General features: G+C 33.9%; 2 protein-coding genes across 2 annotated transcripts; both read right to left on the reverse strand.

Moving 5' to 3' along the window:
* Window positions 1–1,000: 1,000 nt before the first annotated feature.
* Window positions 1,001–3,107, reverse strand: LOC132305249 (F-box/FBD/LRR-repeat protein At4g00160-like). The gene is made up of 4 exons (XM_059802922.1): window positions 3,061–3,107; window positions 1,948–2,842; window positions 1,690–1,833; window positions 1,001–1,300 (listed from the first exon to the last, which is right to left on the reverse strand). Exons 1-4 carry the CDS (start codon window positions 3,105–3,107, stop codon window positions 1,001–1,003), a joined length of 1,386 nt encoding a protein of 461 aa, XP_059658905.1.
* A 1,444-nt stretch (window positions 3,108–4,551) lies between these two features.
* Window positions 4,552–9,309, reverse strand: LOC132303735 (uncharacterized). The gene is made up of 4 exons (XM_059801126.1): window positions 9,155–9,309; window positions 8,369–8,470; window positions 7,234–7,401; window positions 4,552–4,956 (listed from the first exon to the last, which is right to left on the reverse strand). The coding sequence occupies exons 1-4, from the start codon at window positions 9,254–9,256 to the stop codon at window positions 4,834–4,836; spliced, it is 495 nt and encodes a 164-aa protein (XP_059657109.1). The 5' UTR covers window positions 9,257–9,309; the 3' UTR covers window positions 4,552–4,833.
* Between the last annotated feature and the right edge of the window lie 7,347 nt (window positions 9,310–16,656).

Genomic DNA, 16,656 nt, shown 5'->3' on the forward strand with positions numbered 1-16,656 from the left:
GTGATGTTTCTCTGGTTGAGAACTTAAAATCCCGTCATGGCTGGAAGCACGGTTATGTCATCATTGATGACAAAACTGGTCGCAATCTCAAAAGACTCATGGAACGTACGCTGCGACGTCTGAACATATACTTCAAATAGAAGACTGGTACTATCATCCAACAAAACAATATGATTTATGTAATTTACATACTTGTCAATTCTGTTCACTTTTTAGGAAATGCGGGTGGGTTATTAACTATATAGCTTAAGGAATTCTGTTTGATTCTGAGCCATATCTAGTATGTCAATCTCACACTCTTCTCTTGACCGTCCAACATCCTCAAAGTCTGAGACTAAAGGATGTGTGTCCTCATTTGAATTGATTTAAGAGATATCGACTCTCTCTTTGGCTTTAGAGGAATTCTGACTTTCTTGTTGGCGTGGTACTTGCTTGCTTGTATGAATATCTTATCCCTTTAAGTGAATGGTTCTGACACTAGGAAAGAAGAAAGTGGAACAATAGGAAGAATAGCGAACTGCTGCTTAAGTGCAATGAATGTATGAGATCAAACTTTTCACAAATGATGACCCTCGCAAAGACCTTGATTCTGACTAACTCATTTTTGATCTTCTTTTTCAGTAAAGGTGAAATGGAATTGGGTTATTAACTACCATGTATTAGATACATGATCATTCAGGGCTATAACTGATATTGTATGGTCAAAGGTTTAGTAGTCATTACCATTTTTACCGCCTTACATAGAATAAGTAGCAATGGAATTTTCATTTTTTCTATACAGCCCATTATTACAATTATATATATATATATATCTATCAACATCCTCTTGGAAGAAATACCTCCTATAACAAATACCTCCTATAAGCCTTTTCCCAAACATTCAACCATCCAATATATAATATCAAATCAACTTCCCAACATTCAACTATCCAATACTACATAATATCAAACAAATTTAGAAGACAAGGATGTAGAAGCAATAGGTTTTACAAACATGTAATTATAGGATAACCAAAGCTACTTCAGCAGAAAGTTTGGTTCCAAGCTTTTCGGCGCGCTTTCTAGCTTTTTTTCTCTGCTTGGTGTCCAAAAACTCCCATGGGGTTCCTATATAATCTGGATTGCGAGAATCAAAAGTAATCTTCTCAAGCTTGACAGCACCCTTAATTAGATACATGGCAAGCTCAACATCAATCATCCGCCCAACGAACCCAATAAATTCCACCTCCTTAAGGTGCTGATGGGGCCAAAATTTAACCCTTTGCCATTTTCTATAAACTTTGTACCTGGCCCCTGTAAGCTGTAACAAGGAGGAATGGAGTCATGCAGTGCTTTATACATGCTTAAGGAATGACATATAACAATGATGAGAACAAAGCAATCCAAGGATGTGTATCATATTAAACAACCATGTAAAACTCTTAGGAAATAAATGTTAAATCAAAATGGGAAACAGAACGATAGGTATTCATTTTCAAAAAAAACTTGAGCAAGCTGGAGAATAGAGCAAGCTAAACACCGTAACAAATTTTTCCTATTACTAGTAATAGTGTGAATTTGTAATAGCAATAAAGAAGTAATTACTTGGAATAATTGAAACCTTTTAAGCTGAAGTCCTAATGAATCAACATTTGAAAATTCAAATACGAAGCAATAAACTTCACAATTTAGAAAAGTAAGACTAATTACCTCCAACACAAATTTACGCAAGAAAGGACACGCCTCTATTAGGGGAGTATAAACAATAAGGTTTTGTTCATCATCTGCACTAATTATCAACTCCAGTTGCTTGAGCTTATTAAATACAGGAAATTTAGGAAACTTGACAATATTCTGAATAAACCAAAGAAAAGAAAAGTAAATCAGCACATAGTTATAATTATTTTAAAAAATGAATAAAGTAAAAATAAAGGAAGGAGATAAAATGAATTAGTTAAACTTACTAACCATCTCAAAGATGGAGGTGAACTGGATCAAATGCAACGTAAGGCTCTCTAGTTGAGAAAGATGGCTTGAAATCTCCAAAAAGTTATGAAGTAGTTCTTCGCTGTAGTCACCCCCTATATACATTTCAACAGGCCACGGGACGCTTTTAAATGGCTGGTTTATTTTTGGTCCGAAGTATTTAAATGACCTGAGATTCATTGCAAAAATCTCAATACTTTCCACATAGAAGCAGTGAGAAATCTCCAATCGCTTCAATTTGAGTGATGTATTAGGAACTTTTAGATTTACCAGATCGTCAGATTTTTGCACAGACAATTGTTCTAAAAATGTACAGTTACTTAAGAAGTATTCGAGAACTTGTCCAGTTATATTCACGTGTGCCAGCCGGAGATCGGTTAGGGAGTTCCAATAAGTAAGCCCAAGAGACAATGAATGCAGGTGACTTGTAATACGACCCGTGTCTGGAAAATTATAACCCGTTGAGTTTCCCCAAATTTCTGACAATTCTAGCTTAAGCCTTTTAACTCTCTTTTCTATTGCAAAGTTAACCCAATTGTCAACATCAAAGCTACAACTTTCATCAAGATCAAATTTAACTCTAAATTCATCCACACTTAGACCATTGTACGATTTCAAGACTTGATTAACCCAACTCAAAAACAAAGGTCTTTCTACTTTAACTTCCTTATCTCCCAGTAGAATACCATCTATAAGATGTGGGGCATCAAAGTTCAAAATAGTAATGTGAGTCCACAAATACCTCCATCTCTTTGAAAGAACACTAGTTCTTGCAGCTTCTTTCATTGTCAACAGTGACAAGATTGAAACAAGGACAACATCAGGAAGTCCATTAATGTGATCATCCAAACACAACCCTCCTTTATCTACCTTCTCACTATTTCAATAAAATGGAAAAAAAAAAAAAAAATTAATAATAATAATTATTAAGAAGGTGTGATAACAGAAACAGTAAAGTAATGCTCAATTTTCGTAACAAAAATTCTTCTTCTGAAAATAACATAAATATAAACATACATATACATGTACATATATATATATATATATATACACACACATAAGAAAAAAGGAAAAAAAAAAATTATAAATTTTTACCTTGCGTCTTCAGCAAAAATTGAAGTGGGTCTGTTGGTTTTCTCCATTGGATTTGATTTTCCGATTGTTTTTCAGAGAGAAAAAGAGAGAAATTTTGTCAAGAAAACAAACATGCACATTCATAGAGATTGATTGCTGTATTTTCAGAAAGAGAAAAAGAGAGCAATTTTATATACATGTGAGATTAGTACGAACTTGGAAGGTAATAAATAGATTTTTATTTTCCTTTTCTCTGTTTCTGACTAGGATTAGGAAACTTAATCCTCAAGATTAGGCAATGCTTGACTTTACGATCCTAGATGGAGAGGGAGAGAGTTGAATCGAACGCTGCCGAGAGGATCAAGCGGTGGGTCTGAAGAGCACATGCTTTATTCTAACGGTTGAGATGCATCAAAATCTAATGGCTCTGATGAAATCTTATTTGAACGTGGATCCTTACCAATGAAACGATGTAAGTAGGAATAATGGGCTAGTGAATTATCAACTCTTTGGGCCATAATGTGAGCTGGCCCAAACTTGTACTTTTATGGGTTAAACCATGTACAATTTCGAGTCTGCTCAAGTTTAGCTCGTGTTACTTAATCAACAAGTCCGAATCGAGTCTTGCTTAGTTTAGCTTTACTAAATGAACAAGTCCGAATTGAACTTTTAACAATCTGTACCCAATTCATGAACAATTAAGTTCATTTAACCGAATCCAACTTTTAACGATCCAAACCCAATTCATCCAAAACAAAATAATTGATTTGAATTCCCAATTATGGAAGGTACTTATTGAATGTTAGTATTAAATTATGCTTGGCTTGGGGTAAAAAGTGGGGCTGGATTCACGGATCATTACCAAGGTTTAAAATGCACGGAACCCATAAGAAAATAGAACAAAATTTTCTTAAAAAATGAATATTGTGCTTCTTTTTTTTCTTTTTCTTTTTTGAGAAGACTACTATTAAAATTTCCATTTTCCTTGGTATCTACACTTTTGAAATGTTTATAAAAATTTCCTTTCCTTTCTACCTATTTGAATCTAATCTAAGAGATAAATTGTTCAATAGAATGATATACCGGCATCATAGAGAAGGATCTGGACCAGAAACATTCTAACCGATCAAAAATAAGTTGGCTACTCTGGGCCATGCAACCCTACGGTTGGGCTAGTCATACCTTCCAAACACACCACCCATGTTAGTTGAGATTGGCCCGGGGCCAGGTAGACCACGGCCATGTAATAATTTATCCCAGTTACCATATGAGAAAGCAATAGATATAGAACCAAAGCAGATTCAATATGAACCCAGCAAATTCAATACCATGGTACAACTAAAATTTACTTCACTGGCTATTCTCAACTAAGCAAGTGTTGGGTGGATGTCAACAGGTTCATTCTCCACAAGCATCAAAACATTTTCAATCAAAATTACTACGTAGTGATTTACCATGGTAACTGTACTAATTGACTTTTAACTGTAAGACTCGCATTCTAGGCTCGGTCACTAAGTCATAATTTTTCCGTTTCATATCATCATCATTCATTCTGTGTCTCGGTCATCATTGTGCAGATGAAAAACGAATATTACAAGATACTAAAGATCACAATCTATGGAATGCATTTCGTTTGTCCACTTATAGTAGTTACTAATATATCTAGGAGATAACTGTCAGTTGAACAAGCATTAAGTCACAGATTTTCCGTGCAGTCAAATTTTTCTACAGCATAAGAAATCTGTACCCGTTCACTATTTTATATACCAGTGAAAATGAACACAGATTTGCCACCTACTTCACCACGTGGAACATATAGCGAAGGTTGGATATCATGACTGGGCACTCTCCCTTCTCATCATATTCAGCGAATTCGTCTCCAGACAAGTCAATGCCATCAAATGTAGTACCTTCCAGCTACACAAAAGAGTTACAACTAAGTGCATGCAAAAATATCCAACATGAAGGTAAAATTTCAGCTCGTTATATACAGTACATGAAACTGCAAACTAATTTTCATAAAAATATAGACCGTATGTACGCAAATATTTATAACATGAGAGAGACCGAAGTAAAATGAGGGGGAAATGCATCTCTAATCCATATTTTTTCATAAAACTCTCCAGTTCTCTCAGAAACCAACTTCAGTTTATGTGCTACAGTATAATGGCCGACTGTGCAGTTCATATATATATGTGTGTGAGAGAGAGAGAGAGAGAGATGCGCGTGCGACATAGCAAGCTAATATCTTATAAAATCAGCAAGAACTCAGACAGGAATGCATCATATTCCACATTGAAATACTCTTTTAACAAACTCTATGCATATGTTGGAACAAATGAAAAAGTGACTCGAGTCCACTTGCTTTCTAGAAAAAGAAAATGGGACATAAGGAATAAAATCACAACTTAATATGCTGATATATTTTGGTTTATGCCCCATGCAACTTGTTTTTTCCACTAATCCAACAAAAGATTGTTTAGAGTGAATCAGGTGCAATGCAAATTAGCATGTGATTATGGCTTACGATATTATTGAAATCACAAAGCATAGGTACCAACACGTAAAACAACATAGCAGTAGAACAAACAAAAGATTAAAAAGAAGGCCACAGAAATAGTTGGCCAACAAACTAACTTCTATTATATCTAGATCGGGGAATTGTAAAGGTTCTTCACTAAATCATGATGACTCCTAACATTTTCCTTACACCTACAAATGGATGGAACAAACTATACAACTACTAATTAGGCAGGTAGCACATTAACTGAGATGAGCACTTGCCTAGACCTCAATGTTTTTTAAGGTATCACAAGTTCTCAGGAATCATTTTTGTTGATAAACAAAGTATATAATTGAATGGAAGTCACATTAATGTATGTTACTGAGATCAAAACTAAACAAACAGAAAAGCAGATTTAAAACAAATAATAATATATAATATCTGATTTAGCAAGTCAGGCATCAAATGTTGATCTCTAAATAATATTTGGCCACTAATAAGCAATTGGCATAATCTGGTATAGTGTTTCAGCAAGTGTTCATCCTGGTACATTAACCGAGATTAGCAATTGCCCAGAGCTCGATGTTTTTGTAAGGCAGTATCACAAGTACTCAAGAACCATTTTTGTTGATTATGAAACACAAAACAGAAGTATATAAATGAATGGAAGTCACATCAATCTATGTTACTGAGATCAAAACTTATTACAAACATAAAAGTACATTCCTTCATTGGATCTTTAACATAGTTGAATTATTTTTAGCATTTAAGTGTTGTAGCTGATAATCTGATATAGTGTTAAAGCAAGTCATACATCAAATTTTGATCTCTAAATAATATTTCGCCGCTAATAAGCAATTGGCATATCTATCATTTTGCGTACTGGTTTCTTATATTTTTTCTTTCTGGATATGGGGGTGGCAGTGGGAAAAGCGGTCTTCAATGTAACACAGTACAAACATATATAAATGAATGGAAGTCATGTTAATGTATATTACTGATATCCGAAACTGATAACAAAGTTAATATCCAAAACTGATAACAAAGTTAAAAGTGCATTCTTTTGTTGAACCTATAACAGACTTAAATTATTTTTAGCTTTTTAGAAAATATATAGTGATTTCAACAATCCAGACACTAAATTTTGACCTCTAAATAATATCTGCCAGCTCATATGTAAATTGTGTAATAAATGTGGAGATGGTTGCAGAAGTTTGGGAAAATCAAAATGCATGTCATACTCTCACAAAACAAACTCAAAAATCCAATAATATATTGCATGCCATACTCTCACAAAACAGACTCAAAATCCAATAATAGAACGCAGATAACTATTTCCTATTCAATAGTGAATCCACAAAACAAATTTTTAACAATTTATATTAGTACATGCACTGTCCTTGAGCTCACCGCCAATCATTAAACTAGAGTATAATGGATTCCTCATTGCATTTAAATAAGGATGAAAAAAAAAGAAGGTCCTTTTTATCATGAACAACAGTAACAATGTCCAAGACCTGCTACATTCCAGAATCAGATGGAAAGATATATCTACCACAATACTTCGATGATTCAATGATGCAGTTAAAAGGTTTAGAAAGAGTCACTATAGCACTTAAGTACATTTCAAACTTAATAGTTAAAAATGCTACATGATCAATAACTGGCACACAAAGCAATCAAAGACTTACTGATTCAACTTTCCAGCTACTGCCAAATGAAAATTCTACAGGCTCATACCCCCTGCAGTCAAACAACATCAAAGGAGAATACTTTCCCGATTCACTAATTGCCTGGGTCAGTGGACGGCCACGGCCAGTAATCATTGTTATAGTCCCCTCCCTCCCGCAAAATTTGCACTTGAAATAGAACAAAGGCAACACCATATCAGTTAATAATCCTTTCAGGAGTAAACCGAAAGAGCGAGAGCAATATATGTGACCCAATCAAAGGATAAAAAAAAATAAGAAACATATCAGAATATAGCATAGTAAGGAAATATAAGTATCCTCTAAAACTCAATACTATGGATCTAAATGCTATTTACTGCAATCCCTAATACACTACAAATGTATGAACCATTAAGAATATTATAATACTAATTCATTGTTAAATTATCCTACCTCCTAAAACTTGTAAAGGAAACTGAACAAAGCCAACAATGTATCAGTTAACAATCATTTAGGAATAAACCAAAATAACAGACCAATACATGTGACCCAACCAAAGGATCAAAATTAATTCAGAACAAATATAATTGGACAGTGAGGAAATCTAAAGTTCCTCTAGAACTTAATATCATGGATCTAAATGTTACTTAATTCCATGCTTCCTCTCAACAAATCCATGAATCAATTAAGACTCGTAAAATTACTTCATTGTTACAATGCCCTCCCTTCGAAGAAACTTGCACTTAAAAATAACAAAGGCAACAAATGTTAACAATCCCTTCAGGTAACAAAAAAGAGTGGAAGCAATATGTGTGACCCAATCAACAGATCAAAACTAAATCCAAAACATACCAGAATAATTGGTCATGAGGAAATAAATTGGCCTTTAAAACCTAATATTATGGTCTAAACATTATCTACAGCAATCCTTCTTCACAGTGAGTCCGTAAAATCATTAAGATCATAAAATTAATTCATACCTACAATCCTACATACATGGTGTGTGTCACACAGAGTAATCACATAGACATTTTCCAAGCCATCCTTAGTAAAAGACATAGAAGAATATTATAAATTAATTCATAAACTCAGGATGCATGATGCAGAAATATATACACTATTATGCATATAAAAGGGTGTAGGGAAGACATTTCACCTTCTGAACAAGGTTAGTGGTACCCTTCGGCAGTGCAACTGTTTCATTCAAACTCACACATGTCTCTTTCTGTGTCAACTCTCCACAATTTCCACACCTCATCTGGACAAATCAAATATATTAGCAATTTAGCATACACACACAGAGATATATATATATATATATTAGCAATTAATATCAGTTGGAATAATCATAATACATTCATTAAAATGATAATAATCGTCTGAATTCAGATTGAAATAAGAAAATATTGAAGATTTGACTAATATTAATACAAAATCAGAAACCTAGACAAACACAAAAAATCTCAATCAACAACAATGATAAGAATAATTATGATATAAAATTTTTTTTTAAAAAAAACCAGAGTGGAAACGAGTATAATCACGTAAAATGAACTGATACAAAATCTACAAAATCAAAACAGTACAATTATACAAGCCTATATACCTACATATACCGAATATACATCTAAACAAACATGAATGTTCAATCAAATACAAAAATAACAACCTACATTCGAAGTCGATGAAGTAAATATTGAATAACAGAGTAGATTCAACTAATTTAAACTAGTATATATATTCAGAAACCCTAACTACATATATACGTGCATATAATTACACAGTATTCACACAAAAAATGAAAAGAGTAACAAATAATCGAGTTGAGAGAAGAAATACTAATCAGTAACTAGCGAAAAACAAAATTAGGAACTCAAGTATATACAAAATTAAGAACTCTAGTGTGTGTGTGTGTATATATATAGTAGAGATCGAACCAGACCTTGAAGTAGTAGGTGAAGTTTGGATCATCGCAGCCTTCTTGAGGCTGAAGATCGGTGAGGTTCTCGAGGTCGGCGGTGATCATCAGCATGTAATTCACCATTTTTCTCGATTAGCCTAAAAATGAAATTCTTTATGTCTCAAGTACACCCGTCCTAGTATATAAATAGAATATATATTTCGTTCTTTTTTCCAAAAATTAAATGATTTAAAAAAAAAATAAAAAAAAAAAACTATTAATTCATTAAAATGTGAAACATTACCAATCTCTCCTTTTCAAACTGACAGTTACGAGAGCAATTAAATATTGTGAGAGTGTTTATTCGAATTTTTGGAGAGAGAAAAAAAAAAAAAAAGGAAAAATTACATATAAATGGAGTTAAAGTTTCATATTTACTTAGAGACTGAGTCAAAGTTTCATATTTCTCTAAAATGGATTGCTGAGGTGGCACATGGTTTTTTACTGTTTAGAAAATTGTGGTGCCTAAAATGCCCTTCCCTAACAAAAAAGTAGTACATTCAGTTCAAAAAAGTAGTACCTTCAGTTCAAAAAAGTAGTACATTCGAAGAAAAAGTAGTACCTTCGCGGGTGTTTAAAAAACATGGTACCTGGACACTAAAAAGTAGTACCTTCAGTTCAAAAAAGTAGTACCTTCGAAGAAAAAGTAGTACCTTCGCGGAAGGGTATTTTAGGCACCAAAATTTCTAAACAGTAAAAAACCATGTGCCACCTCAGCAATCCATTTTAGAGAAATATGGAACTTTGACTCAGCCTCTAAGTAAATATGGAACTTTGACTCCATTTATATGTAATTTTCCCAAAAAAAAATGCAATTGTGATGTCTCTTGTTAGGATTGTAATTTGGAGAGTTAATTTTAAATTCAACTCAATATTTAAGGCGGTAATTTAATAATACAAACATGATTTGTATTATTAAATTTAAAATTTTATTTATTTATTATTAATACTAACCTAAGTCATATGATTTGTTGATGAGATCGCCCCTCTCAATTGTGTGTGAATTGGCGAGTTGGGAACTAATTTTCAAGACCTGTTGGGACAAGCCCAGTCATCTAACATTTAAGCTAGCTTTTACTTGTGAAATAATAATAAAAATATAACTACTTCATATAATTAATTAATAAAAACAAATATTTATTATGGGCTTCCTCTAGACTTTCATTCTCTCACCATATGACTTAGACGTTAAGTCATTAACCAATATTGTAATTTTTTTGCTTGTTTATTTTCATTTAGAAAAGTAAGGGTAAAATAGTCAATGATTAGGTTTTCCAATGACTAATCGGGCGCTGAAATATTAAGCGAGTGACTGGGACTAGTAGCGGAGGATCCGGCCTTTACCTTATAAAGGTTGAACATGAACAAATTTTCAAATACCTTGCTCTTTTGCAATTAGTGATGGCAAATAGGCGGGTTGGGCTGAGTTTAAATTGGGTTAAAAATGAATAGGTCAATATCAGTCAAAACCCATTTTTAAGCCGTTAAGAATGAGTTAAAAATGAGCGAGGTCAACCCGTTATGACTCGTGAACCTATTAATTATTATTTTTAATTATTTTTTTTATTTTTTTAATAAGTGATGGACATTTATAAATAAATATATAAAGTTATTTTTTAAAATTGATTGGGTTTTTATATATATATTTTGGGTTTATGAAGTTAGGGTTTATATATATATATGGGGTTTATATATAATTGTGGCCGATGCTTCTGGTGCACAGTTGTAATGTCATCAAAGTGTTTGGGACTCTAATTTTGATTCCTTAGGATTTTTCAATTATGGAAAGGGTTTATATACATGGTGTGAATTGTGAACTGGGGGGCATGGAGATTTTGAATATTAAAAATAAAGTTCATGTTTTGGACACTGTAATTTAGCTTCTTTACCTTTTCTTTCTTTCTTGGAGCTTTATGAAGTTACAGTTTATTAATTACTTCTAATTGAAAGAGTTTATGATTGGTGGTGGGTTTTTTTTTTTTCCCTCCAATTTATGAAATTAAGATTTATCAACTATGGGTGTGAGCTTGGAGTAGTTTGATTATTATTATTATTTTATTATTTTATAATTAAAAAAAAATATGTAAGTTTAAAGCACATCCATGTGTTCCCTTTAAGTTTAAAACACATCCATGTGTTCCCTTTAAGGGGAGCATTTAAAAAAAAGTGACATATTTATAAAATTGCGAATAACTGTGTCGGTGGGTTAATTTCTTATCAACAATTTTATAAGTAGGTGGATTAATTTTTTTTTGTGAAATGGTAGCTTGTGATGCGTCATGTTGTGTTTTCACTTTTCAGTGGACTTGCTCTTTTTATTTATTTATGTTTTTTAACTGTAAATTGGAGCTATATTGTATAGTTGGGTTCTTATTCACCAAACCAATGGAGTCAGGATTTACCAAACTCAACTTAAACTTTTGATAATTACATTTTCAGAATGGCTGATAATTTTTGGCTACTTAAAATCATGGCATGTCTGGTTGTTGAATCGTCTTTCACATTGTACAATGAAGTTGATGTTTGTGTCATTGGCTACTTGCATGTTCCTACTATCTTCCAAACAAAACTTGAATACAATTGATATATAATTTATGTAATTATAAACATGTCCTTTTTAATCTCTGATTGCAGTAGTTTTAGATTCTCTCAATGCGGAGCATGAGTTGATCTGATATTGATTTGATTCATATCCCAGCTGATATCTTGAAATTAGCAGCGAAAGATTGTTAGTTGTGTTTCTTGCTTTTTGTTTGCTGGGACCTAAAAAATAAAAGGTGAAGTGCAGAAAACCCCCCATATACTATCGATATAGTGCATATCAATCCCTGTGTGGTAAAAAAACTCCATTTACCATCGATTTGGTGCAAATAGGTCCCTGAGTGGTGTAAAATGTCGATAATACCCTCACTTCAGTTGAATAAATTAATGATTATAAATATAGGCCATGTAAAATGACTTTTTTGTCCAAATTTGTGTAAAATGGTGTTTGTTTGGCAGAAGGATAAAATAAACTTCAAATTGTATAAAACAGGGATAACCTAAACCTGAATATAATTAAATGTAAAACCAAACATGCCCTTTCATATTTTAAAATATAAATAAATTTATCATTTATATATATATATATATATGCACACCATATATCATCATTAGGGCAAATCTGTTTTAGGTCTAAATCATTTCAGCCTCCGCCTCTGCCTCCATCGCTTTTCATCGCTATTCTCGTTCTCAACTCTGAACTAACCCCCCCTCCCCCCCTCTCTGTGCAACTGCAAACTACAACGCAAAACCCATATATTTTAGTTTATCTATCTGCTGCAAGAATCAAAAGTTCAAAACCCATATCGGCATATCATTTCATATTGTCAAAAAATCAAAACCCATATCTTTCTGTTTCCATCGCCGGCTGTTCCAGTTCGGGTTCGCCGTTCGCAAGCTTCGGCAGCTGTTCCAGTTCGGGTTCAACAAGTGACCATTGATTCCGGCGAAAGCCAAGCTGCATTCCGAGCTCCTGTGAACTGATCGACAGCAAGCTTCACGGCCTGCTTGCCTTCTCCGGTGACAAATCAGTGAACTCATCGACTTGCATTCGACCACGGTGAACAAAAGCGGCGAGCTCTGTTTCAGTTTTATGATCTCACTGTTGCGTTTTTGCAACGGTGGGCCTAGGTAGCGTGGACACGTTGCCGAACTGAAGTGGGTTTCGCCGAAGAGGAATGCACCGAACTGACATGGGTTTTGCAGAAGCTTGGAACTCACCGGAACTGGCCGCAGTGGAATTCACAGTAAACTGGCCGGAGTGGAATTCACCGGAACTGGACGGAGTGGAATCCAAAACTCCCATTACACGCCCACTCTAGACCAGATCACTGTGGGTAACAACCGAACCACTGAATGCTGGACAACATAATCTCATTAAGTTCTAACTTTAGGATATAAACCATTATGCATCTTGAGCAAAACCGAGTATACCACAAATTTCAAGATTACCAACAAGAAAAATGAAGTTGACTCCGCAGTCTTCATATGTCAAGAAGCAGCCTCTGAGGGTTCTCCACAACATCTTTGATGCGGCGCAAGAAGAAGACATCCTCTCTTCCATCAATCAACCTATGGTCATAGGTTAGTGCAATGTACATCATTGGCCTTGAAACAACTTCACCCTGAACAACCATTGGACGGTTCACTATGGAATGCATGCCCAGGATTGCCGACTGAAAGAAAAAAGATAAATAACAAATATACCTAGTTTTTTCAAATGGAAACATAAAATCCTTGTCAAGGCACTGGAACTGTTGGATGACATGTTTCATTGTAATTGTAATGTCAAATGCAAACATTGTTGGATATCTGCAAAATAAAACAAAAAACACATGCATACCTGCAGAACTAGTCATTCCAGGAAAGCAACCAGCATATATGTGTGTGTGTGCATCCTTATACACATATAAATAAATTATTTATATGTGCATGTACTTTTAGCAGTGACAAAGACATTCTCCTTCAATTATGGAAATTTTATCAGCTACATAGATCAATCTTTTTGGCCACATGGGACTGTAGTTTAAGTTCCTAGAATAATTTTTGAAACCTAGTAAACTTCCTAACTCGTAAAAACTTCAATTTTTCTATATAAGATCAAGATATCATCTGAACAAACAAATAAATTTAAAAGAGAAGTATGTAGAAGCAATAGGTTTTACAAACATGTAATTATAGGATAACCAAAACTACTTCAGCTGGAAGTTTGGTTCGAAACTTCTCAGCACGCTTTCTAGCTGTTTTTTTCAGCTTGGTCTCTATAAACTCCCATGGGGTTCCTATAAGAGATGGATTGTGAGAATCAAAAGTAATCTTCTCAAGCTTGACAGCACCCTTAATTAAATACATGGCAAGCTCAACATCAATTATCCGCCCAATGAACCCAATAAATTCCACCTCCTTAAGGTAATGATGGGGCCAAAATTTAACCCCTTGCCATTTTCTTTGCACATGGGAGCAGGTCCATGTAAGCTGTAACAAGGAGGAATGGAGTCATGCGGTGCTTTATACAAGCTCAAGGAATGACATAAGATGGATTAACAATGATCAAAACAAAGCAATCGAAGGATGTGTATCATATTAAACAACCGTAAAACTTAGCCAACAAATGTTAAATCAAAATGGGAAACATAATGATAGGTATTCATTTTTAAAAAACTTGAGCAACCAGGAGAATAGAGCAAGCTAAACACTGTAAGAACATTTTTCCTATTACTAGTAATAGCGTGATTTTGTAATAGCCATAAAGAAGCAATTATTGGAATAATTGGAAGCTTTTAAGCCGAAGTCCTATTGAATCAACATTTGAAAATTCAATTACGAAGCAATAAACATCACAAAGCAGGTTGAAAAGTAAGACTTATTACCTGCAACACAAATTTACACAAGAAATGGCACGCCTCTATTAGGGGAGTAAAAATAATAAGGCTATCATCATCAGCAGCAAAAATTCTCACTCCAGATGCTTGAGCTTACTGAATACAGGAAATTTAGGAAACTCGATAATAATCTGAATAAACCAAATAAAAGAAAAGTAAATCAGCACACATTTATAATTATGTTAAAAAAAGAATAAAATAAAAATGAAGGGGAGGAGGTAAAATGAATTAGTTAAACTTACTAACCACTTCGTAGAAGGAGTTCAAGCACATCATCATCAAATGCAACGTAAGGCTTTCTAGCTGAGAAAGATAGCTTGAAATCTCTAAAAAGTTATGAAGTAGTTCTTTGCAGTATTCACCCCCGATATACATTTCAACAGGCCACGGGACGTTCTTAAATGGCTAGTTTATTTTTGGCCCCAAGTATTTAAATGACATGAGATTCATTGCAAAAATCTCAATATTTTCCACATAGAAGCAGTAAGAAATTTCCAATCGCTTCAATTTGAATGATGTATTAGGAACTTTCAGATTTACCAGACTCTCAGATTCTTCCACAAACAATTGTTCCAAAAATATACAGTTACTTAAGAAGTACTTGAGAACTTGTCCACTTATATTCACGTGTGTTAGCCGGAGATCGGTTAGGGAGTTCCAGCAAGTAAACCCAAGAGACAATGGGTGCAAGCGACTTGTAATACGAACCGTGTCTGGAAAATTGTAACCCTCCGAGCTTATCTTTATTTCCGACAATTCTAACTCAAGCCTTTTAACTCTCTTTTCTATTGCAAAGTTAACCCAATTGTCAATATCAAAGCTACAACTTTCATCAAGATCAGATTGAACTCTAACTTCATCCACACTTGGACCGTTGTACGATTTCAAGACTCGATTAACTTAACTCAAATACAAAGTTCTTTCTACTTTAAGTTTCCTATCTCCCAGTAGAATTCCATCCATAAGATGTGGGGCATCAAAATTCAAAACAGTAATGTGAGTCCACAAATACCTCCATTTCTTTGAAAGTACGCTAGTTCTTGCAGCTTCTTTCATTGTCAACAGTGACAATATTGAAACAACGACAACATCAGGAAGTTCATTAATGTGATCCTCCAAACACAATCATCCTTTATCTACCTTCTCACTATTGCAATTAAATGGAAAAATTAAAATTAAAATTAAAATTATTAAGAAGTTGTGATAACAGAAACAGCACAGTAATGCTCAATTTTCGTAACAAAAATTCTTCTTCTGAAAATAAAATAAATATAAACATACATTTACATATACATAGTGTAAATTTTTACCTTGCGTCTTCAGCAAAAATTGAAGTGGGTCTGATGGTTTTCTCCATCGGATTTGATTTTCCAATTGTTTGTCAGAGAGAAAAAGAGAGAATTTTTGTCAAGAAAACAAACATGCACATTCATAAAGATTGATTGCTGTATTTTCAGAAAGAGAAAAAGAGAGCAATTTTATATACGTGTGAGATTCGTACAGTTGGAAGCTAATAAATAGATTTTTATTTTCCTTTTCTCTGTTTCTGACTAGGATTAGGAAACTTAAATTCTCAATCTGTTGCACTGCTTCACTTTACGATGAGGGAGAGAGATGAATCGAACGCTGCCCACAGGATCATGCGGTGGGCCTGAAGAGCGCATGCTTTAGTCTAACGGATGTATCAAAATCTAGTGGTTCAGATGAAATCTTATTTGAATGTGAACTAATGAATTATCTACTCTTTGGGTCTTTACTAATGAAACGATGTAAGATGGGCTAAACTTCTAAACCTTTTTAAATAAATACGAATGATGGGCTAATGAATTATCAAATCTTTGTGCCGTGAATTGAGCTGGCCCAAACTTGTACTTTTATGGGCTGAGCCAGCTAGAAAGATATATACGAATTACATGTCTAACGAGAGGAGTTTAATATTACTCAAGAGAAGTGCGGATCAGTATAGTGTCAACCAAGTGTATTATGAAGATTAAGTTAATATTCAATCATTGTATATACAAGAAAGTAATAGTAATAGGTGTGAAATTAAATAGTACATTT

Source organism: Cornus florida, unplaced genomic scaffold (assembly GCF_030987335.1).
Source record: "Cornus florida cultivar Cherokee Brave unplaced genomic scaffold, ASM3098733v1 CherokeeBrave_3.0.0_Hap2_Chr04, whole genome shotgun sequence".
Lineage (NCBI taxonomy): Eukaryota > Viridiplantae > Streptophyta > Magnoliopsida > Cornales > Cornaceae > Cornus > Cornus florida.

Excerpts from the sequence above, each read along its gene's own strand:
- LOC132303735 (XM_059801126.1), bottom strand. The coding sequence starts at position 9,256 with ATGGTGAATTACATGCTGATGATCACCGCCGACCTCGAGAACCTCACC. Across the intron at positions 8,471-9,154 it reads ACTTCACCTACTACTTCAAG|ATGAGGTGTGGAAATTGTGG; the intron begins GTCTGGTTCGAT and ends TGATTTGTCCAG. Across the intron at positions 4,957-7,233 it reads GTAGCTGGAAAGTTGAATCA|CTGGAAGGTACTACATTTGA; the intron begins GTAAGTCTTTGA and ends TCTTTTGTGTAG.
- LOC132305249 (XM_059802922.1), bottom strand. The coding sequence starts at position 3,107 with ATGGAGAAAACCAACAGACCCACTTCAATTTTTGCTGAAGACGCAAG. Across the intron at positions 1,834-1,947 it reads TCACCTCCATCTTTGAGATG|AATATTGTCAAGTTTCCTAA; the intron begins GTTAGTAAGTTT and ends TGGTTTATTCAG. Across the intron at positions 1,301-1,689 it reads TGCGTAAATTTGTGTTGGAG|CTTACAGGGGCCAGGTACAA; the intron begins GTAATTAGTCTT and ends TCCTTGTTACAG.